The sequence below is a fragment of the Narcine bancroftii genome, chromosome 2 (genome assembly GCF_036971445.1).
Source record: "Narcine bancroftii isolate sNarBan1 chromosome 2, sNarBan1.hap1, whole genome shotgun sequence".
Taxonomy (NCBI): Eukaryota; Metazoa; Chordata; class Chondrichthyes; order Torpediniformes; family Narcinidae; genus Narcine; species Narcine bancroftii.
Window position 1 is genome coordinate 196,691,306 of NC_091470.1, and position 23,764 is coordinate 196,715,069.

General features: G+C 49.9%; 1 protein-coding gene across 7 annotated transcripts in view; it reads left to right on the forward strand.

Annotated features, from left to right (window-relative positions):
• Positions 1-23,764, forward strand: part of LOC138754920 (galactose-3-O-sulfotransferase 2-like) — a 167,643-nt gene that overhangs the window by 138,760 nt on the left and 5,119 nt on the right. For 5 of the 7 annotated variants that reach the window (XM_069919936.1, XM_069919942.1, XM_069919937.1 and 2 more), the window contains 4 exons: positions 9,471-9,537; positions 12,937-13,053; positions 20,747-21,005; positions 22,492-23,319. In XM_069919936.1, the coding sequence (XP_069776037.1) occupies positions 13,028-13,053; positions 20,747-21,005; positions 22,492-23,319 (1,113 nt within the window). In that variant the 5' untranslated portion in view covers positions 9,471-9,537; positions 12,937-13,027. Of the gene's footprint in view, positions 1-8,649; positions 8,833-9,470; positions 9,538-12,936; positions 13,054-20,746; positions 21,006-22,491; positions 23,320-23,764 lie in introns of those variants that run through there. The other 2 variants (XM_069919941.1, XM_069919935.1) reach the window with 2 other exon arrangements.

The following is a 23,764-nucleotide window of genomic DNA, read 5'->3' on the forward strand; positions in this document are numbered from 1 at the left end:
CAGGGGGATATCTGTACACTGACCGGTGTCTCTCTGTTCTTCTCTCTCAGGGAGATATCTGTACACTGACCAGTGTCTCTCCATCCCTCTCTCTCAGGGTGATATCTGTTCAGTGACCAGTGTCTTTCCATTCCTTTCTCTCAGGGGGATATCTGTACACTGACCAGTGTCTCTCCATCCCTCTCTCTCAGGGAGATATCTGTACACTGACCAGTGTCTCTCCATCCCCCTCTCTCTCAGGGAGATATCTGTACACTGACCAGTGTCTCTCCATCCCTCTCTCTCAGGGAGATATCTGTACACTGACCAGTGTCTCTCCATCCCTCTCTCTCAGGGAGATATCTGTACACTGACCAGTGTCGCTCCGTCCCTCACTCTTAGGGTGATATCTGCATACTGATGTGTTTCTCCATCCCTCTCTGTCAGGGGGATATCCGTACACTGACCAGTATTTATCCATCCCTCTCTCTCAGGGAGACATCTGTACACTGACCAGTGTCTCGCCGTCCCTCTTTCTCAGTGGTATATCTATACACTGATCACTGTCCATCTGTCACACTCCCTCAGGGGCATATATCTGCACTCACCAGTGTATCTCCATCCCACTCCATCAGGAGACGATATCTGTACACTGACTAATGTCTCTCTTCGCTCTCTCTCTGCGATATATATGTACACTGACATGTGTTTCTCCGTCCCTCTCTCTCAGGGAGATATCTGTACACTATGCAGTGTCTCTCCATCTCGCTTTCTCAGGGAGATATCTGTACACTGACAAGTCTCACTCAATCACTCTTCCACAGGTGGAGATCAATATACTGACGAGTGTCTCTCCGTCTCTCTCTCTCAGGCAGACACCTGTATACTGACTGGTGTTTCTCTGTCCCCCTTTCTCATGGGGATATCTATACACTGACCATTGTCTCTCCGCCCACTCACTCAGGGATATATCTGTACACTGATCTGTGTTTCTCCATCCCTGTCACTCAGGGAGATATCTGGACACTGTCCGGTGTCTCTGCATCCCTCTCTCTCAGGGGGATATCTGTACAATGACCAGTGTCACTCCATTACTCTCTCTCACGAGGATATCTATATACTGACCTGTGTCTATTTGTCCCTCTCTCCCATGGGTATATCTGAACACTGACCAGTGTCTCTCTCTGTTACTCTTCCTCAGGTGGATATCTGTACATTTACCAGTGTCCCTCCATCCTTCTCGTTCACGAGAGGATATCTGTACTGACCAGTGTCTATCCATCCCACTCTCTCAGGGGGATATCTATACATTATCCGGAGTCTCTCCGTCCCTCACTCTCAAGGTGATATCTGTACACTGACCGGGGTCTCTCCGTATCTCTCTCTCTGTGGGATATCCGTACACTGAGAAGGGTCTCTCTGTCCCTCTCCCTCAGGGGGATATCTATACATTATCCGGTGTATCTCCATCCCTCACTCTCAGGGGGATATCCATACATTAACCCGTTTCTCTCCATCTAACTATCTCAGGGAGATATCTGTATATTGACCAGTCTCACTCCATCACTATCCCTCATGTGCATATCTATACACTGACAGGTGTCTCTCCATCCCACTCTCTCAGGGGGATATTTGTACACTGTCTGGTGTCTCTGCATCCCTCTCTCCCACGGGGATATCTGTTCACTGACCTGTGTCGCTGCATCCCTCTCTCTCAGGCAGATACCTTTATACTGACTGGTGTCTTTCCATCCCACTCTCTCAGGGGGATACCTGTACACTGACCAGTGTTTCTCCGTACCTCTATCTCAGGGGGATATCTGTAAACTGATTGGTGTCACTCTGTTTCTCAGTATCAGGGTGACATCTTCACACTGACCACTGTCCCTCCGTTCCACACTCCATGGGAATATTTTTACACTGAGCAGTTTCTCTCTGCCCCAATCTCTTAGGGGTAGTCTATGCCCTGACAAGTGTCTCTCTGTCCCTCTCTCTCAGGGGGATACCTGTACACTGGCCAGTGTCTCTCTGTCCCTCTCTCTCTCAGGGGAATATCTATACACTGACTATGGCCTATCCATCTCTCTCTCTCATGGGGATATTGGTACACTGTCCAGTATATTTCCATCCCTCTCTCTCAGAGTGATATGTCCACACAGTCCGGTGTCTCTCCATCTAACTCTCTCAGGGAGATATCTGTTTACTGACCAGTCAAATTCCATCACTCTCCCTCAGGTGGATATCTATATACTAACTGGTGTCTCTCCGTCTATCTCTCTCAGGGAGATATCTGCAGACTGTCCGGTGTCTCTGCATCCCTCCCTCTCAGGGGGATATCTGTACAATGACCAGTGTCACTCCGTTACTCCCTCTCAGGAGGATATCTGTGTACTGACATGTGTCTCTCCGTCCCTCTCTCCCACGGATATATCTGTACACTGACCAGTGTCTCTCTATCACTATTCCTCAGGGGGATATCTATACACTCACCAGTGTCCTTTCATCCCTCTATCTCACGAGAGGATATCTGTACACTGAACTGTGTCTCTCCGTCCCACTCTCTCAGGAGGATATCGGTACACTCTCAAGTGTCTGCCCATCCCTCACTCTCAGGTGTATATCTGTACACTGTCCCGTGTCTCTCCATTCATCTCACTCGGGTGGATATCTATACACTGATCGGGATCTCTCTTTTAGTCTCTCACAGGGATATATCATTACATCGATCGGCATCTCTCCGTCCCTAAATCAGGGGTATATCTGTACAATGACTGATGTCTCTCCCTCCCTCTCTCTCAGATGGATATCTGTACACTGACAGTTTCTCTCCATCCCCCTCTCTGTGTGATATCTGTACACTGACCAGTGTCTCTTCATCCCTCTCTCTCAGGGGTATATCCGTACACTGACCAGTATGTCTCCAACCCTCTCTCAAAGGGGGATATTTGTACACCAACCGGTATTTCTCCGTTCCTCTCTCAGGGGGATATCTATTCACTGACTGATGTCTCTCTGTCCCTCACTCTCATGGAGATATCTGTACACTGACCAATATCTCTCCATCCCTCTCTCTCAGGGGGATATCTGAACACTGACCGTGGTCTCCCCATCCCTCTCTCTCATTGGGATATCGGTAAACTGTCCAGAGTCTCTCCGTCCCTCTCTCTCAGGGGGATATCTGTACACTGACCGGTGTCTCTCAGTCACTCTCTCTCAGGGGGATATCTGTAAACTGACAGGTGTCCTTCCATCACACTCTCTCAGGGGGGATATCTGTACACTGATCAGTGCCTCTCCGTCCCACTCTCCATAGGTATATCTTTACACGGAAAGGTTACTCTTTGTTCCTCTCTATTATGGTTATATCTATACCCTGACAAGTGTTTCTCTGTCTCTTTCTCTCAGGGGGATATCTGTACACTGACCTGTGTTTCTCCGTCCCTCACTCTCAGGGGGATATCTGAACACACACCGGTGTTACTCTTTTCTTCTCTCAGGGGATATCTGTACATAGACCAGTGTCTCTCTGTACCTCTCTCGCGGGGAGATATCTGCACACTGACTGATGTCTCTCCATCCCTCTATCACAGAGGGGATATCTGTACACTGACCGGTTTCTCTCCATCCCTTTCCCTCATGGGGATATCTGTACACTGAGCAGTATCTCACACTCCCTCTCTCTCAAGGGGATATCTGTACACTGACCGGGGTCTCTCCATCTCTCTCTCTCATGGAGTAATCTTTACACTGACCAGAATCTCACACTCCATCTCTCTCAAGTGGATGACTGTACACTGACCGGGGTCTCTCCGTCCCTCACTCTCTGTGGAATAGCGGTACACTGAGCAGTGTCTCTCCGTCCCTCTCCCTCTGGGGGATATCTGTACACTGACCCGTTTCTCTCCATCTCACTCTCTCAGGGAGATATCTGTACACTGACCAGACTCACTCCATCACTCTTCCTCAGGTGGATATCTACATAGTGTCACTCTGTCCCCCTTTCTCATGGGGATATCTGTACACTGACCAGTGTCTCTCCGTCCCTCTCTCTCAGTGGTATATCTGTAAACAGATCGCTGTCCATCTGTCACATTCCTTCAGGGGCATATCTCTGCACTCACCAGTGCATCTCCATCCCTCTCTCTCAGGAGACGATAGCTGTACACTGACTAATGTCTCTCTTCGCTCTCTCTCAGGGATATAACTGTACACTGACATGTGTTTCTCCGTCCTCTCTCAGAGAGATATCTGTACACTATCCAGTGCCTCTCCATCTTGCTTTCTCAGGGAGATATCTGTACACTGACCAGTCTCACTCCATCACACTTCCACAGGTGGAGATCAATATACTGACCGGTGTCTCACCGTCCCTCTCTCTCAGGGGGATATTGGTACACTGTCCAGTATATTTCCATCCCTTTCTCTCAGAGAGATATGTGCACACTGTCCGGTGTCTCTCCATCTAACTCTCTCAGGGATATATCTGTATACTGACCAGTCACATTCCATCAGTCTCCCTCAGGTGGATATCTATATACTGACTGGTGTCTCTCCGTCCCTCTCTCTCAGGGAGATATATCTACACTTACCGGTGTCTCTCCGTCACTCTCTCCCACGGGGATATCTGTACACTGACCTGTGTCTCTGCATCCCGCTCTCTCAGGCAGATACCTTTATACTGACTGGTGTCTTTCCATCCCACTCTTTCAGGGGGGATACCTGTACACTGACCAGTATCTCTCCGTACCTCTATCTCAGGGGGATATCTGTAAACTGATTGGTGTCACTCTGTATCTCAGTATCAGGGTGACATCTGCACACTGACCGCTGTCCCTCCGTCCCACACTCCATGGGAATATTTTTGCACTGAACAGTTTCTCTCTGCCCCAATCTCTTAGGGTTAAGTCTATACCCTGACAAGTGTCTCTCTGTCCCTCTCTCTCAGGGGGATACCTGTACACTGGCCAGTGTCTCTCTGTCCCTCTCTCGCTCAGGGGAATATCTATACACTGACTATGGCTTCTCCATCTCACTCTCTCAGGGGGATATTGGTACACTGTCCAGTATATTTCCATCCCTTTCTCTCAGAGAGATATGTGCACACTGTCCGGTGTATCTCCATCTAACTCTCTCTGTATACTGACCAGTCTCATTCCATCACTCTCCCTCAGGTGGATATCTATATACTAACTGGTGTCTCTCCGGCCCTCTCTCTCAGGGAGATAAAAGTACACTTACCGGTGTCTCTCCGTCCCTCTCTCTCAGGGATATATCTGTACACTGACCTGTGTTTCTCCATCCCTGTCTCTCAGGTGGATATCTGCAGACTGTCCGGTGTCTCTGAATCCCTCTCTCTCAGGGAGATATCTGTATATTATCCAGTTTCTCTCCGTCCCTCACTAACAGGGGGATATCAATATACTGATCCATGTCTCCCCATCACTCTCTCTCCGTGTGATATCCGTACACTGACCAGTATTTGTCCGTCCCTCTCTCTAAGGAAGACATCTGTACACTGACCAGTGTCTCTCCGTCCCTCTCTCTCAGTGGTATATCTGTACACAGATCGCTGTCCATCTGTCACACTCCCTCAGGGGCATATCTCTACACTCACCAGTGCATCTCCATCCCTCTCTCTGTCAGGAGACGATATCTTTACATTATCCAGTGTCTCTCCGTCCCACAGTCTCAGGGGAATATCTATATACTGACCCATGTCTCCCCATCCCACTCTCTCAGGGAGATATCTGTACAATGAACAGTGTTACTCCGTTACTCTCTCTCATGAGGATATCTAAATACTGACCAGTGTCCCTCCGTCCCACTCTCCATGAGAATATTTTTACACTGAACAGTTTCTCTCTGACCCTCTCTCTTATGGGTATGTCTATACCCTTACAAGTGCCTCTCTGTCCCTCTCTCTCAGGGGGATACATGTACACTGGCCAGTGTCTCTCTGTCCCTCCCTCTCTCTCAGGGGAATATCTATACATTGACTATTACCTCTCCGTCCCCCTCTCTCAGAGGGGATATCTGAACACTGACCAATGTCCCTCCATCTATCTCTCTCAGCGGGATATCGGTACACTGTCCAGTAGGTCTCCATCCCTCTCGCTCAGGAGAATATATGTACACTGACCGTAGTCTATCTGTGCCTCTCTCTCTGGGGGGATATCTGTACACTGACCAGCGTCACTCCGTCCCTCACTCTCAGGGTGATATCTGTACACTGACCTGTGTTTCTCTGTCCCTCTCTCTCCGGGGGATATCTGTACACAGACCTGTGTTTCTCTGTCCCTCTCTCTCAGGGGGATATCCGTACAATGACCTGTATTTCTCCGTCCCTCTCCCTCTGGGAGACATCTGTACACTGACCAGTATCTCATCGTCCCTCTCTCTCAGTGGTATATCTGAACACTGTTCGCTGTCCATCTGTCACACTCTCAGGGCATATCTCTACACTCACCAGTGTATCTCCATCCCTCTCTCTCAGAAGACGATATGTGTACACTGACTAATGAATCTCTGTCGCTCTCTCTCAGGGATATATCTGCACACTGACCTTTGTTTCTCCGTCCCTCTCTCTCAGGGAGATATCTGTGCACTGTCCAGTGTCTCTCCATCTTACTCTTTCAGGGAGATATCTGTATACTGACCAGTCTCACTCCATCACTCTCCCTCAGGTGGATATCTATGTACTGACCTTTGTCTCTCCGTCCCTCTCGCTCAGGGGGATACCTGTACACTGACCAGTGTCTCTCTGTCTCTCTCTCTCTCTCTCTCCCTCTCTGGCAGATACCTGTATACTGATTGGTGTTTCTCCGTCCCCCTTTCTCATGAGGATATCTGTACACTGATCAGTGTCACTCCGTCCCTCACTCTCAGGGATATATCTGTACACTGACCTGTGTTTTTCCATCCCTCTCGCTCAGGGAGATATCTGCACACAGTCCAGTGTCTCTGCATCCCTCTCTCTCAGGGGGATATCTGTACAACGACCAGTATTACTCTGTTACTCTCTCTCAGGAGCATATCTATATACTGACCTGTGTCTCTCCGTCCCTCTCTCCCATGCGTATATCTGTACACTGACGAGTGTCTCCCTGTCACTCTACCTCAGTGGGATATCTCTACCCTCACCAGTGCCCCTCCATCCCTCTCTCTCAGTGTGATATGTGTATACTGACCTCTCTTTCTCCATCCCTCTCTCTCAGGGGGATATCTGTACACTGACCAATGTAACTCCATCCCTCTTTCTCAGGGGGATATTTGTACACTGACTAGTGTCTCTGTCGCTCTCACTCTCAGGGGGATATGTGTACACTGACCTCTCTTTCTCCATTCCTCTCTCTCAGGGGGAAATCTGTACACTCACCAGTGTCTCTCCATCCCTCTCAGGGGGATATCTGTGCACTGACCCTTTTCTCTCCGTCCCTCTCTCTCAGGGGGATATCTGTGCACTAACCGGTGTCTCTCCGTCCCTCTCTCTCAGGGGATATCTGTTCGTTCGTTTTCTCTTTGGCCATACAGCTTTGTTCTGGTCCTGGGTTTAGATCTTCCCTTTTTTTAACAGAATAATATCAAAATTGATAAAGTGATGCCATGGTGAAGGATCTTTTTGACTTTACACACATCCTCTGTAATTTTGGGTGCAGTGTGGAACGGAGATCACTCAGCGTGGTTTGGAATTATAGTTTGTTATTAATCATAACCAGTTAGACTGGTGTCACCATCGGGGTGTGGCGGTCGACAACATTTTGGGGCAGTGTTTCAGCAGACAATTTAATAAGAAACATATCCCTGTCGTTAGTTATGACAACTAAACCATCACTCGCCAGCCCAGCGGACACGTACAGACAGACTACAAGCTCGTTTACTTTTTGAACCGGTCAGAGCTGCCCCCCCCACCCCCCCCCCCCCGGCCCATCCTGGGCATATAAGGAACACACTCCTATTCCTTTTCTGCTCGGTCCATGGGGGCGGCCGAATTCTGCTGCTATTTTGAACTGTTGACATTAATTTGGACGAGCAGTTCCAGAACCCCTGCCCCCCACCAGATGCTCCAACAAACACCCCCCCCCACGAATTTTGAAGGTGGATCTGGAGCTTGGGGGGGGGGGGGTGAGGTTGGATTTCACGCAGGTCACGCACACTTGGAATCAGCGCCGTGTTCCCACTCTTGCGGCTGGCGGTCTAATTGCCCTCGGCGGACTGCTTCGCGCTCTCCGTGCCGCCCGTTCTTGTCTATCTTTCTCCGATCGGTGCCGCCTCGTCATTTAATAAACTCCCCCCCCCCTCCCCCCCACATTCAGGTCTCCCCTCTGATGCTTCCGCCTGCGACCAAGCACCCCCCGCCCATCATCGTCCAGGCGCGGGAAACTTCTGTTCCCCCCTTCCCCAGAATTGCGCACAGTGGCCAAAACCAAAGGGGTTGGATGTCACTCAAGGGGGGTGGTGGTGGGAGGGGGGAGATGAGGGTGGGCTCCACGCCTTCACCCTCACACCCCTACGTTGGGATTCACCCTCTGAAAGCCCGCAGCTCTGCCCGAAGTGTCTCAGGGCCGCTCCTTCCTCTCCCGAACCTGCATGTGAAATCAATCTGGTCCTCTGCCAAGGGGTTGGCGATGCGTTAAGGGAGCGGGATTCACTCCGCCTTCGCCGCCGGATCCTCATTCACTGCGCGTTCAGACCCAGCGCCGGGCAGAACTGGGCTAGGGCGCGATTGCTGGGCGGGGAAAGGCTGGGAGCCCGACCCCTTTCTCTCTCTCTCTCTCTCTCCCCTGACGCTCCCAGGTGATTCTCCGGATTCCAGCGTCTTCTCTCTCCCTCTTATCTGCAGGAGAAAATGACTGGGTGAGTTCATTTTTTCCCCAAAAAAATAAAAAATGGACACATCATGAATGTTGTCCAGAGTGGCTGGCATTGGCGGAGAATCTCACCTCCGCCCTCAACACCAGCCCAGAACGCCCAGCAGCGCCTCTGCTCCCTGCGAAAGTTCATCTCCCACCTCCAACCTCACTTGGGTCTCCAGAGGACGGAGCCACTGGGTCACCGCCGCCTGGTTTGAAAGGTGTACCACCTCAAGTCCTTGCAGTGGGGTCAGCAGTGAAAATTATTGGAATGTCCCTTCCTACCGTCTATAAATCGTCACCTTTAGTTACCGTAAAGACGAAGTCGCGTTTCTCCAGGACCATGGAGCAGATTTACATAAATATACATTAGAATAGATAATAAAAAGTATACAGTAACAGTACCTTATCTGTTCTGAGGGGGGGGGGGTGGTTCAGGAGCCTGATGGCTTAGGGAGGGGGGGATATCTGTTGCCCAATCTGGACGCAAGAAGGGGGTACGGTTTACATGAGGTGGGGGGGATGTGGTGTCCTTCGCTGCGTTTAATGCCTTTCGCCTGCATCGAGCATTGAGGATGCTCCTTCACGTGGTGGAAGGTGGTCTCCGATGGTCTTTTCCACTGACTTCACTCTCCTCTGCAGGGTCTTGTGGGCCGAGCTTCCAAACCAGGCCGTGATGCAGTCGCACAAGATGCGAGGCAGGCAGAAGGCAAGTAACCATGTGGAGGGTTCCACATGCCCCCTTGTAAACTGTGATTCCATCTGGTCCGCAGTACTGTAACATCTGGGGCCGTACGTCCAGATCGTGCAACAGTTTTTATCCCCAACCCATCGGGATCCTCAATTCCTAGAACATACGTGTACTAGTACATCACGGATTTTTTTTGCTATTGGATTTTTTAAAGGGTATTACAATGTAGTGTGTGTTGTGTGAGAGCCGCTCTTAGCTCGAGTGTCACAGCGGAGTGTTTATTCAAACTTTGCGCCCTCGCCGATCAGGTCGGCAGCCAGAAGAGACGCACACTTGCCCCGCCATCGTTCGTCACGGAAAAGTTGCGCTCCACGGTTCACGAGAAATGCGATCCCAATCTTTACGGTGCTATTAGTCTTTAAGGTATAAACCAAAAAGGTGACTTGATTCAGGTGCCTTGTCGTTCGACGTGGGCGATCATGTCTCTCCATCCCCGTCATGAGCTCTGACCCTTTGATTTGTAGTTGTGGTCCACCCTGTTCTCCTTTGACGAAGCCTGTCTTTGAGCTGAGTCCGTAGTCAGTGTTGAGTTCATGATTATGCAAGGGGGAAAATTCTGAAATAGTTTCCTGTTGCATTCTTCAGTTGCAGGGTCCATACTGGACGGGCAATGCTGGAACTTGATCAGCAGATTCATCTGCCCAGCGTTTTTAGTTGTACGACTGCGACAGATCATGTTGTGTTTGTATTGTATATAGATATGTTTTGGGGAGATAAATTGGGGCAGGTTTTTTTAGTGTAGGTCGCATTCAAACTCTTCAAAACAGATCTCATTTAAAATACTGGGGCTCTGCTCAAGCCAGACAGGGCAGCTCCTGGGGGCCTTTACAAAACTTTGGAGAGTGCCCAAGAGACTTCACTAATGGATTGTTGTTTTGAAAAGCAACTGATGAAAGAGATCGGAGGTGTAGTTCCGAGTGCAGGCTGTCTGGACTGTAGCTTGCTGTTCTAAGAGGGTCATTTTTTTTTAGCAAGCAGAGAGGAAATAAACAGGCTTTTTCTCTCAGTGAGAGAGCGAGAGAATTCAGTTCTACAGTGTTACAGTCAGCATCAGCAGCTGGGACTGGAACAGGACAAACTGGCAAACTTGTGGAAAAACCCATTTGGAAAACGGGTTGTGAGTGCTTAGTTCAGCCTGGTCAAAGCCCTTATGGTCCATACAAGAGGAGAGGACTGGCTGCCTTATGTTTCACTCTAAATAAGAGAAACAAAAAGGAATTCTGTGGTGACCTGAAAGAAAGAGGTTATCATCTGCAGAACCCTGACAGGGCAAGTTTCTTCAGCAAGACACTGATGTGGCTGATCAGAAGGGATCAGTTTGTGTTCAGGAACAACAAGTCTCTCTCTGAAAACTGACAAGAACCTTTTGAGAACCAAAGCCTGGTGAATGTTATTAATGTTAAATTCTGTGCACAGTATAAGAATTGCCTGCAACCAGTGAACTTGGGAGGTGTGATAAGTGAGATTGGATTGTGAACCAAATAACTTGGCTGAACTTACACACACATTGCATACATGTCCACTTTGAATTAGAAGGTGGTTAAGTGGTTAGTTAAAGCCCCTTTCAGGTGCATTCTCTGCCAAGAATGCACCTGCAGAAGTGGATTCAGATCTGTGGAATGGTTGTTCAGGTGGCCATTGCTGTGCTTTCAGCGCTGCCACCTGAAAGGGACAGCTGCACAGGAGGTGCTTCAGAGTGCACTCTGGCTCCTGACCCTTTGGACTGTCGGTGCTGGGGCAGCTGGCGCGAGTTGTCAGCGCTGGAGTAGTCAAAGCTGGGGCAATCGGCGCGGGCTGTCCCCACACTGATCCCACTGCCCCGTGCTCTCCCCAGAGCCCTGTGTCAATCCCCACACTGATCCCACTACCCTGTTCAACCCCCACAGCCCCGTGTCAATCCCCACACTGATCCCACTGTGCTGCTCTCTCCCCACAGCCCTGTGTTGGTCCCCACACATACCACTGCTCTGCCCATGCCTGCCACAGCCTGCGCCTGCCTCCCCAGTGCTGACAGTCCACACCAGCTGCCCCAGCACTGACAGCCCATGTCGGCTGCCCCTGCCCTGACGTCCCGGGGGGCAGAGGCAGCGGGGAGAGGGGCTGTCAGGCACTCACCAGCTGATTTTCATTCCCTTAGCCGCTGCTTTCAGGCGGCTGCATTCAGGTGCCAGGGTGGACCTCAGTACTCCAGCGATTATCCCTTCCGGAGGAGGGTTTCAAAGTTCACCTCGCAGGTGCATATGGGCATAATATGTGACTTTACATCGGGGGATTTGGCCACCTGAAAGTGCCTTAAGTCAATAGAGATAAGTTAAAGTTTGATTCTGTTTTCATGTTTAAAGATAATTAAAAGCAACTTTGGTTTAAGTAACCATTTGTCTTGGTGAATATCTATTGCTGCTGGGTTTTGGGGTCCTCTGGGCTCGCAACACAACCGTAAATTCCGATTTGTAGAATCCGCTTGTAAAAACCATTCACCATCTGCAATCCACGGCCTCACGTGACCCTGATTGGGTGGCTGAACAGGTCCTACACCTTGCCCAAGGGCGAACTGTAGGCCATCAGACAGAAGGAGCGCCTTACACCTCCTTTTGCTGACCAATTGCACAGCATGGACACCGGTTAAATTTGTACATACAGCGCAGTAACAGGCCCTTTCAGCCCACAAGCCCACGCTGCTTGATTTACACCCAATTAACCTGCACCCCCCCCCCCCACCGGTGCATTTCGAATGATGGGAGTAAACCAGACCCCCCTCCACGGAAAACCCACGCAGACACAGGGAGAACGTACAATACTCCTTCAAACCCAGGACACTGGTGCTGCAACACTGTGGCGCTAACCGTCCCCATGTCTCAGAAATACAGGTTGATTTGCGAGCAGCGCAGTCAATATCTCATACGTTATACAACGAGGAAGATTCAGTGAAAGAGTCATGTGCAGAGTTTCAGAGAGAGAGTGAGGGGGGAGAGAGGGGTGGGGGGAGAGGGGGAGGGGAGAGGGAGGGAGAGAGAGATCGAGGGAAAGATGGTTGTCCTCTCTCTCTCTCTCTCGCGCTCTCTCTCTCTCTCTCTGTCTGTCTGTCTGTCGCTCCGTCTGTACGCGGAGGGTGACTGTGTCAGATCCCCCCAGCTCCTGCGTGCGTTCTGGTCTCCTCCAAACCCAGAATGACGTGCAGAGTGGATAGTCAGGGGTAGGGTCAGCGGTGACAGGAGGGTGGGTTTAATGAGTGGAGGTGGCTGGTTTAAGGCCAGCATGGAGTGGATGGGCTTAAGGGACTTTTTCCTTGCTGGAAGCGGTCTGAGCCCAATGGGAGAAGGGGTTAATAATGACCGTCAACTTGTCTCTTTAATTCAGCTCAAGGGAATTATACAAATTCTCCAGAATCCCAGCCACGTACCTCGCAGTAGTCTTTGTGGTGGTCACCAGCCTCAGTTTCAGCTCTAGGATGGTCTACCTCTCCACGAGAATCTGGTAGGTTCAACCACCGCTACTGGTTAATTCTATCCCTTATACAAATGCAAACGATGCTTCCTCTCCTCCCTCCTCATGTGATGAAGGTATGAGTATCCCATTGTTGCTTCATGTTCACCCCAATCCCAAAATGAGCTGACCACAGACAATCCCACTCCAAACGTGGATTCCAACCCACTGTCTTGGGTAAACTTATACCTCTCATTTTGTTCATTTTAGATTGGTCACAGTGTTTTAGCTACCGAAAGAAAATAGACACACACACCGAGAGCAGTTCAGTTTATACAAATGTTTATTACTAATTCAAAAGCTGATTTCACACTACAATATGCAAGCCCTTCCCAACTATACTTATCAACGCTTGGACTGGTCCCAACTGCCGAAGCGAGGCAACAACTGCACACTTGTAGTAGGTTGTCAGGGCGCTGGTAGCAGCTTCTCCACCTCCCCCGACCGGGACATTGCTCGGACTCTGGCTGTTCTTCCTTCTTGACAAGGGGTGTTCCCACCCCTCGGAGAGTCTAAACTTCAGCAGCAGGACCACAGACTTTTATACCCCAAAAACAATTAATCATGCACCCACTCCCTCTAACATTTGTCAGTCAAAATCAAAGCTGAGCATACTATTCTACAATTTAGAAGATTAATTATTATGGAGCAGGATGCTATGATATCCTGGTTTATCTCGTAGATACAAGGACTCATTAAAACTTCTTGAGCAAGACAGGTTGTGACCAATACGTCAATTTCAGAGTGTCGTATTTGACAACTGCTTTCCCTGGGCCTCACGGTGGAATTCCATTTCAAAGTGTATCTTCAGATAAGTCCCCATGGCTGAGTTTAATTACATCTGCTAGTTCTGAAAGTAAGGTGACCTGCGTGTGGACCCAGTGTCGTCAGTTCCACATAAGCAAAAAGCATCTGAGTACATGGTTTTAATCCTCCATTACATTCCACCCCTTGGTCACAATCTGTCATTTGCGAGGCCTAACCAGTATTTGAGTACAGAGGGAGCGAAAAAAGAGAAATCAAAACAACAATTACAAAGATAAGCAATGACGCGAGCAACCAACGGAGGATATTGTGGCCCACTCCCCCAAATGTAGCAGTTAGCCATGAGAAAGGATTCCAACCAAGGCTCAAATTATCCTTGTTGGCCACAATACCCAGATACTGGAGCTCACGAACAGATTTTGAAACATGCTGAACAATAACATATTTATATAAGCTGCACTTGAGGCTGGTGACCGAGGACTTCCTTGGTGTAATGCATCGGACCGTGTTTCCCACTGGGAACTCCCTTGGAACGTCCTCGACATTACAAATCCAATTGCTGGCATCAAAGCAGCTGTTAAGCCAGATCACCAGGAGTGTAAAATGGAGAACCTGGAACAAAGAAGCCTGACACATGTCACTCACGATACCATAAGCGTTCAGTGTTTAAACAGACTAAATCATCCTGTCCCTCAATAGCTACCCACCGAGTGTTACCCTGGGCAGGTGTCACTATTTCCCCTTTTACAGGAGGGCCACTACCTGGTGGTGCCACCCATACTTTTTGTCCAACATTCTCTAGTTCGGGGATGGGGGGCATTGACTGTTATTCCTCTGGAATAGGCTGTAATTCAGGAGCGTGAAGAAGTCGGTGGAAAGGTGTACCTCCTTTTAAAGGGCGATGATTCAAATTGTCGACTGCCTGCTGCAGCACATGGCACCATCCCTTCTGGGTCCCCAGTGATGTTAACAAATGAATTTGTTCCTTCAGTAAGCCGTTCATTTGTTCAACTAACCCGGCAGCCTGCGGGTAATAAGGAATATGGTGGACCCATAAAATACCGTTGTCATTTGCCCAATCACAGATTGCTTTCCCGGAGAAGTGCGAGCCATTATCAGAGTGAATCTCCTCTGGAACATCATAACGATAAATCAAATGGTTTTGTCCTTGGATAGTGCTAGCTTGGTCAGCCGTCTTGGTGGGAAAAGTAAAAACCAGGCCCGAAAAGGTGTCAACCATTACTAGGACGTAATATTTACCCATGCAGTCTAGCATGGGGCCTATGTAATCAATTTGCCAGACCGCAGCTGAGTGAGCACCCCGTTTTATTCGGCCATGCGGACCAGGTGGAACGGTATGGAACTTCACAAGCTGACATTCTGGGCATGTACATATGACCATGCGGACATCATCCTTATGGATGGATAAAGCATGTGTACGGGACCACATAGCTGATCCCTTCTCCCCCAAATGACCACTCTGTTCATGTGCCCATCGAGCCAGGGGGACGGTATCAGCACAGCTGATAGTGGCAAGCTGATCTGCTACTGCATTATGTTGAGCCATGTTAGTCGCCATATTGGTATGGGCATCAACGTGATAAACGGTTATCTCACGATGGTGGGAAGCATCCCACAACAGCTGCCACAACTCTTTGCCCCATACTGGGCGGTCATGTATCATCCAGTTGTTCTTTTGCAAATCAGGCATCCATACCACAAGTCCATTAGCCAAAGCCCAGGAATCAGTAAACAGGCGAAGAGGGTGATCATGGGGATCTAGTGGTAAAGTGACTGCCTTCAACTCAGCATACTGACTGGAGCCACCATCCCCCTCCTCCGATAACTGAGTTCCTGACCTAGGATGGTAAGCCACCTGTTCGTGTATGCGGCCCACCCCTTCAGGCCCTCTGGTCGCACGACTCTGAATATACCACTTCCATTTAACAATAGAAGACTGCTGAGCCCGCCGGATCTTTAGATTAGCATCATTAGCCAGGACCCAATTCATTATAGGAAGTGCAGGTCGCAATTGAACATCTGCATCACCTGTCATTCTTTCAGTCTCTAGCAGGGCCCAGTAACAGGCTAGTAACTGTTGTTCAAAAACAGAATAACGAGTGGCAGCCTCAGGCATGGTACGTGACCAGAATCCTAGTGGGACTCGGCGACCCTCTTGTTTCTGCCAGAGGCTCCAGGAGGCCACATCATCAATATAATGGTGAATTGAGAGGGAAGGCGATACTGGAAGGTGGGTGAAGGTATACTGGCGCCCCTTCCAGGTAAAGGCGAACTGATCCTGTGAGTCCTCAGCTATAAGAATACTGAAGAAGGCCTTAGCGAGATCAATGACAGCATACCATGTTCCTGAGTTCCCAGTAGCAATGTTTTCAATAAGAGTGACAATGTCCGGAACTGCTGAAGCAAGTGGTGGGGCATGTTTGTTCAAAAAACGATAATCAACTGTCATTCTCCAGGAGCCGTCCAGCTTCTGGACCGGCCAAACAGGGCTATTGAAGGGCGACGTTGCAGGCCTCACTACCCCTTCTTCTTTCAAAGCATCAATGGTGGCGGTAATCTCCTCCTGCCCTCCAGGGAGGCGATATTGCGGAATGCATACAGGTTTTGAGGGGGGTGGCACCACCACGGGATCCCACTTGGCCTGACCCACCACTAATCTTTTTGTAATAGTCCGAATTCCGAATGCAAACCCCCCTTGGCTAGTATTAAGGGCTGTACCGGCCAACATATTAATACCCAGAATACACTCGTCAGTGGCAGCTACCAACGCATGTAACCATATGGGGGAAGGGCCATCACCCACCGTGGCACGGACTTTTATTTCCTTTGCCAGGGTGATTGCCCCTCCCATTCCTTCTATTCGAAATGTGGGTCCGTTCCAGAGGTCGGGGTTACCAGGAATCACCGAGTGCTCTGCACCGGTGTCAACCAAAGCCAAGTATTGGCGATCATTACCCCCACCCCAGTGAATTGTTAATGGTATGTAGGGCCGCGGATCCCCGTGTGTGCGCCGTGTCTCGATGGAATAGACACGGGAATCCTGCCCACACCTTCAGGCTTCAGAAGGGTTCGGGGGTTTCCAGGACCACATGCTATTGTTATCCTTAAGAGCCTGTTTAACCCATTGTTGTACCTCATCACGGGTAACTGGGGCAGGAGAAGCTGACTCGATAGAAGCAGCAGTGGGAGCAGAAGGCACAGCTGGGCCGGGAGGACCCAGCATCTGGGGATAATGTTCCCCTGCCTTCCTCTTATAAAGGGCATACAAGACTGCAGTAGGTTTCCCATCAATATCACTTTTAGGTACGCCTAACTTTAACAAAGTTAGAAAAAGCTCTTTTCTGGTCAGTCCATTATTAACAGCAGCCCCTCTCCTTTCATCCTGTCTGTCTGCTTTAACCTGGGTTGTACGTGAGTGGATTTTACCTCCAAACTCCAGTTCTTGGAGTCCAGATAGGGCGTGCACCGCCTCAGATACGAGGTGCCCAATTAGCGGACTAGTTACAGACAGGACCAGTCCCCGTATAGTAGGTTGGGCTGAACGAACCAATCGGGTATGCATTCCAGCTGTGAATAATTCTTCATCAGGGCTCCCCCCATGCATCCACAGCCTCAGGCGCCCCGCATACAAAGCAGAGGCCACGGCCTGTTGGCGAATCACTGCTATACCCTCCTCTGGTGTGCCCCAATGGTTCTGCAAATGCAGATCCCAATCTACTGGTGACGGATACACCCGTAACAGGGCTTCTCCTAGAGTAGCAAGTAAATAGTCTACATCTCTCCTTCTGCCACGTAATTCAGCAGTGACTCGAATATCAGTAGTTAATGATCCTAACCCCAACAATTCCTCAGGGGTCAGATATATGCTACCTCCCCCTTGCTCCCAAACCCGCAGAAGCCAGGCCGCCAAAGTTTCTCCTGTCTTTTGCCTAAAACGATCTCCAATGGCGGCCAGCTCTTTTATAGTAAAGTCACGTATTGTTGTTGACTGCTCCCGACCCCTGTTACCACTCTGGCACATGGGAGGCTGCTGAGACCATCCCGTTGAGGGGGGAGCCCACCTAGCATAAGCAGGGGTTTGGGAGCCTTCCCCTGGGTCCGCTTGGGAGATCGGAGCACCGGTCCCTTCAGTTTCTACACTTACATCATCCCCCCTCTCGCCTTCATCTGCTTGGACAGTCCGCTGCCTTACGGGGCGGGCTTGAACAGCGGAGGGAGAGGGGAGTATGCCAGGCACATGCCGGGGGGTATCTGCATTATTACCATTATCATCATACCAGATATTCCCGTCCCAATCATCAATTACATCAGGATCATTGCCATTCCTTATCATGGCACGAATACGGTGTGGATCAGGTTCTACCCCTTGCTTTTCCTTATTCGCACAGAGCTGTTGCCGGAGTTTAATATTACGGCAAATTGTTTGAACATGCTTATCCTCCCATTCTTTGGCTCGATCCTGACTGGTGCTAACAATTTCGCTCATCATCGAGCAGCGCTGTCGCAGAGTCTCTACTTCCTCCTCTAGTTGTTTTCTCTTATGTTCAGACTTTACCTGCTGCTGAACTAATTCAACTTCACGCTGAACGGAGTGGCGTAAGGCTGTGGCCAGCAGCCAAAAACCGTCTGTCAGCGTCCCCCGTTTTTTTGGAAATTTACTTTCTCGGAGGAGAGTGGCAACCCGCTCTCCCAGAGGCACACTTAAGGGTTCTAACCTTTCATCCCAACTGATGGGTGGTCCCAACAAAGACAGGGTATTAGCCAGCATGCCAAACCCATCATCTTTGGAAGTCCATCCCGGAATCAAAAACTGCTCAGGGCTCACCTCTTTCTTTCGGCGAAACATCTTGAGACCAACCCTGCTCGCAGCGCCAATTGTCTTGGGTAAACTTATACCTCTCATTTTGTTCATTTTAGATTGGTCACAGTGTTTTAGCTACCGAAAGAAAATAGACACACACACCGAGAGCAGTTCAGTTTATACAAATGTTTATTACTAATTCAAAAGCTGATTTCACACTACAATATGCAAGCCCTTCCCAACTATACTTATCAACGCTTGGACTGGTCCCAACTGCCGAAGCGAGGCAACAACTGCACACTTGTAGTAGGTTGTCAGGGCGCTGGTAGCAGCTTCTCCACCTCCCCCGACCGGGACGTTGCTCGGATTCTGGCTGTTCTTCCTTCTTGACAAGGGGTGTTCCCACCCCTCGGAGAGTCTAAACTTCAGCAGCAGGACCACAGACTTTTATACCCCAAAAACAATTAATCATGCACCCACTCCCTCTAACATTTGTCAGTCAAAATCAAAGCTGAGCATACTATTCTACAATTTAGAAGATTAATTATTATGGAGCAGGATGCTATGATATCCTGGTTTATCTCGTAGATACAAGGACTCATTAAAACTTCTTGAGCAAGACAGGTTGTGACCAATACGTCAATTTCAGAGTGTCGTATTTGACAACTGCTTTCCCTGGGCCTCACGGTGGAATTCCATTTCAAAGTGTATCTTCAGATAAGTCCCCATGGCTGAGTTTAATTACATCTGCTAGTTCTGAAAGTAAGGTGACCTGCGTGTGGACCCAGTGTCGTCAGTTCCACATAAGCAAAAAGCATCTGAGTACATGGTTTTAATCCTCCATTACACCCACCCTTCAGCTAACCCCAACTTGACCTGACCATAGCCAATCCCAACTCAACCTGACCACAGTCAATCTCAACCCAACATAACCACAGCCAATCTCAACCCAACCTGATCACAGCCAATCACAACCAGTCATTCCCCATTTGGCCATGGTTGGGTTGGGATTGGCCAGGGGTCAGTTGGGGTTGGCCGTGGTTGGGTTGGGATTGGTTGAGATTGGCCAGGTTTGGGTTGGGTTGGGTTGAGATTGGCTGGGGTTGGATTGGGATTGGCCAGGGTTGGGTTGGGATTAGCCAAGGTTGGTTTGGGATTGGCCAGGGTTGGTTGGAATTGACCAGAGTTGGGTTGGGTTGGGTTGAGATTGGCTTAGGTTGGATTGGGATTGGCCAGGGTTGGTTGGAATTGGCCGGGGTTGGGTTGAGTTGGGATTGGCCAGGGTTGGATTGGGATTGGCCATGGTTGGATTGGAATTGGCCGTGGTTGGGTTGGGATTGGTCGTGGTTGGGTTTTGGTTGGCCATGGTTGGGGTGGGATTGTGGGATTGGCCGGGGTTGAGCTGGGATTGGCCATGGTTGGGGTGGGATTGGCTGGGATTGGCCAGGGTTGGCTGGAACTGGGTGGGGTTGGGATAGGCCAGGGTTGGGTTGGGATTGGCCATAGTTGGTTTGGGATTGTCTGTGGTTTGGTCTGGTTAGGATTGGTTGCAGTTGGCCATGGTTGGTTTGGGTCGACCACAGTTGGATTCTATTCTAATTTTACATCCAAGTCTATCCCCCATGAGCTCAATCACAGAAATGAACAGAACATAATTCAACCCCTCTGCTCCGCACTGATATCTCTGCCCACACTCTAGAGAGAATATGTGCATCCTTCTTCTCGACCTCCCCCAGACCCACCCATGACCTCTTTGGTCTTCACCTTGTGCTCCTCCCCCTACCCCTTCCTCCCTCCCATCCTATCCCCCATTCACCTTTGCTGATCGCTTGGCAAACATTGGTTACCCTTCACTTCCCCTGGATGCTGCCTGTCTTGCTGAGTTTCCCCAGCGTGTGTGAGTATTCGAACTGTCATAAAATATTGATCTATGTTTTTATGTTTGTGAATTGTGGTCATTTAAGTATTTCTATTGAAGTTGGCGTGTCTCCCGCACCTGTAGCAAGTAGGAATTTCCCTGCCTCTGTGCTTTGTAACCATGGCTATGACAATAAATTCTCATCTCCGCTCTGATCTGAGACCTGCCTTTGAACACAGGTTTGGGATCACTCCAGAGCCGACCTGCCAGCCCAGGACCCACGTGGTCTTCCTGAAGACCCACAAGACGGCCAGTAGCACCGTGCTGAACATCCTGTACCGGTTTGGGGACAGCAGGAACCTAACCTTCGCCCTTCCATTCTTAGACCACTTGGGATACCCTAGTCTCTTCCAAGCCCGATTTGTCAAGGGTTTCAATCAGAATCGCAGCAAGGAGTACAACATCATCTGCAATCACATGAGGTTCAACCTGCCCGAGGTAAGGCCACCCCCACTCCCTGACATTATCAATACCAAAAGTGGGAGCAGAATTGGGCCATTCTGCTCATCGGGCCAGCTGCGTCATTCCAAAATGGGTGATGCATTCTTCCTCTCCACCCATTCTCCTGCCCTCTCTCCCATAAAGGTTGGCAACCTGACAGATGAGACACACCCTCTTTCAACCTTCAAACCTGAAGAGGTGGAAGGATGGGTCAGTAAGTCTTCAGATAATACAAAGGTTGGAGGAGTTCTGGATGGAGCTGAAGGTTGCAGAGGGAAACAAAAGGATATAGACAAGGTGCAGGGTTGGACGGAATCATGGTAGATGGAGTTCAATCTGGATAAGTGTGAGATGATGGATTTTGGAAGGACAAACCAGAAGACTGAGTACAAGGTTAATGGTTGGTGACAAGATTGTGAATGAACAGAGAGACCTTGGGATCCAAATCCATACATCCTTCAAAGATGCCGCACAGGTTGATAGGATAGTTAAGAAGGCCTATGGGATGCTGGGCTTCATTAATTGGGGGAGTGAGGTCATGTTGAGAGGTCATGTTGCAACTCTACAAATCTCTGGTGAGACCACACTTGGAGTATTGTGTTCAGTTCTGGTCACCACATTACAGGAAGGATGTGAAAGCCGTGGAGAGGGTGCAGAGGAGATTCACCAGGAAGGTGCCTGAATTGGGAAACATGTCTTATGAGGCAAAGTTAGCAGAGCTGGGACTTTTCTCTCTGGTGTGTAAAAGGATGAGAGGAGATTTGATAAGAGGTTCTGAGAGGCCTATATAGGTTGGACGGCCAACACCTTTTTCCCAGGGCGGGAATAACAAAGACCAGAGGTCATCCATACAAAGTGAAAAGGAGGAAAGTTTAGAGCTGCGGTTCTCAACCTTTTTCTTCCCATTCACACCCCACTTGAAGTAATCCCTAGGCCATCGGGGCTCTGTAATTAGTAAGGGGTTGCTTAAGGTGGGATGTGGGGGGAAGGGAAGGTTGAGAATCACTGCTCTCGACCCAATATTTTGCTTGAGAAAAATTGTCATTGGCCCATTTCCCTTGGAGCTCTGAAATGGTGCACATAACAAGTCAATGAGGGACGGTTAAAACAGTGCTTTTCAAACTTTTTCTTTCTACCCACATCCCAAGTTAAGCAACCCCTTACCAATCAACAGAGCACCAATAGCCTCGGGATGACTTCAGGTGGGATGTGAGTGGGAAGAAAAATGTTGAGAACCACTGGTTTAAGAGGTGATATCAAGGATAAGTTTCTTTTACACAGAGAGTTGTGGGGGCCTGGAATACCTTGTTAGGGGTGGTGGTGGAGGCTTTAAGAGACCCTTAGACAGGCACGTGGGTGGAAGATAAATAGAAGGTTATGGGGTAGGGAGGGTTTCTTTGTTTTTGTTTTGATAGGAATATCTAAGGTGGCAGAACAACAAAGGCTGAAGGGCCTGTACTGTTCTATGTTCTCTATCCTGCAGGTGGAGAAGGTGATGCCTAACGATTCCTTCTACTTCACCATCCTCAGGAACCCCAACCACCTCTTCGAGTCTGGCTTCTTCTATTTCCAGAACAGTGCCCTTGCCTTCCGACGGGCCCCCAGCCTGGAGGAGTTCGCCCAGAACCCGCACAAGTACTACAGACCGAACGAAAGGTACAGCCACCTGGCCCACAACGTGATGTGGTTCGACCTGGGCGGGAACCACAACAGCGCTAACGAGCTGGAGCAGGTGAACCGCACCCTGCGGGAGCTGGACGCCACCTTTGGCCTGGTGCTGCTGTCTGAATACTTCGACCAGTCGCTGGTCCTGCTCAGAGAAGCTCTGTGCTGGTCACTGGAGGACATGGCCTACTTCAAGCTCAATGCCCGGGGAAAATCAGACGTCCCCCCTCTCTCCCCATATGCCACCTTCAAGCTCCGCCAGTGGAACTCCCTGGACTGGCTCCTCTACAGCCACTTCAACGCTTCCTTCTGGCTCCGGGTCGCTGCCTATGGGAAGGCAAGGATGGATCATGACGTCTCCAGGCTGAGAGAGATGCGTCGGCGCCTGGGCTCCACTTGCCTCCTCGGGGACGGTCCCGCAGCCGACAATAAGGTTATACCTCCGGAGATCAGACCTCCCAGTTTTGGGAAGGCGAAGATCCTGGGTTACGCCCTCAAGCCCAACCTGATGGGTCCCACCAAGGAAATGTGCACCAGGATGATCCTGCCCGAGAATCATTACCTGCACCGCCTGATGGTTAAACAAGGACTTATCAAAATGCGCCACAGGATGGCAGAGCCTGTGGTCAAAGAACAACACGATTAGGTATACTACCTCCCCTCCCTCAAGGGACATTGTGCTCAGGACTCCGTTCCAGACGATTCAGTCCGAGGCTGATGAAGATTAGCTCCCTCCCACCCCTCCCCTCTAATGAGGTACAAAGTGCCTCTGAGTTCAGGTCCTTGATGTGGATGATTCCGTCTGAAGCTGATGATGATGAGCTCCCTCCTTCCCATCTCCTTCCTCCTAGTCCCTCACTCAACCCGTCTTTCCACCTCTCGGTCACCTCAACTCCACTTTTGCCCTTCCTCCACACTTACCCCCCCCCCCGCCATCTTGTCTCAACTTCCTACTCTAGTCTCAGTAAAGTGTCCCAGACCGAAATGTTGGCCATCAATTTCTCCCCGTCGGGGTAGCCTGCCCCGCTGAGTCCCACCATGGGCGCACGCTTGGAAAGGCTCGCCTTCGGCAAGGGGTTTGGGAGAAGAGG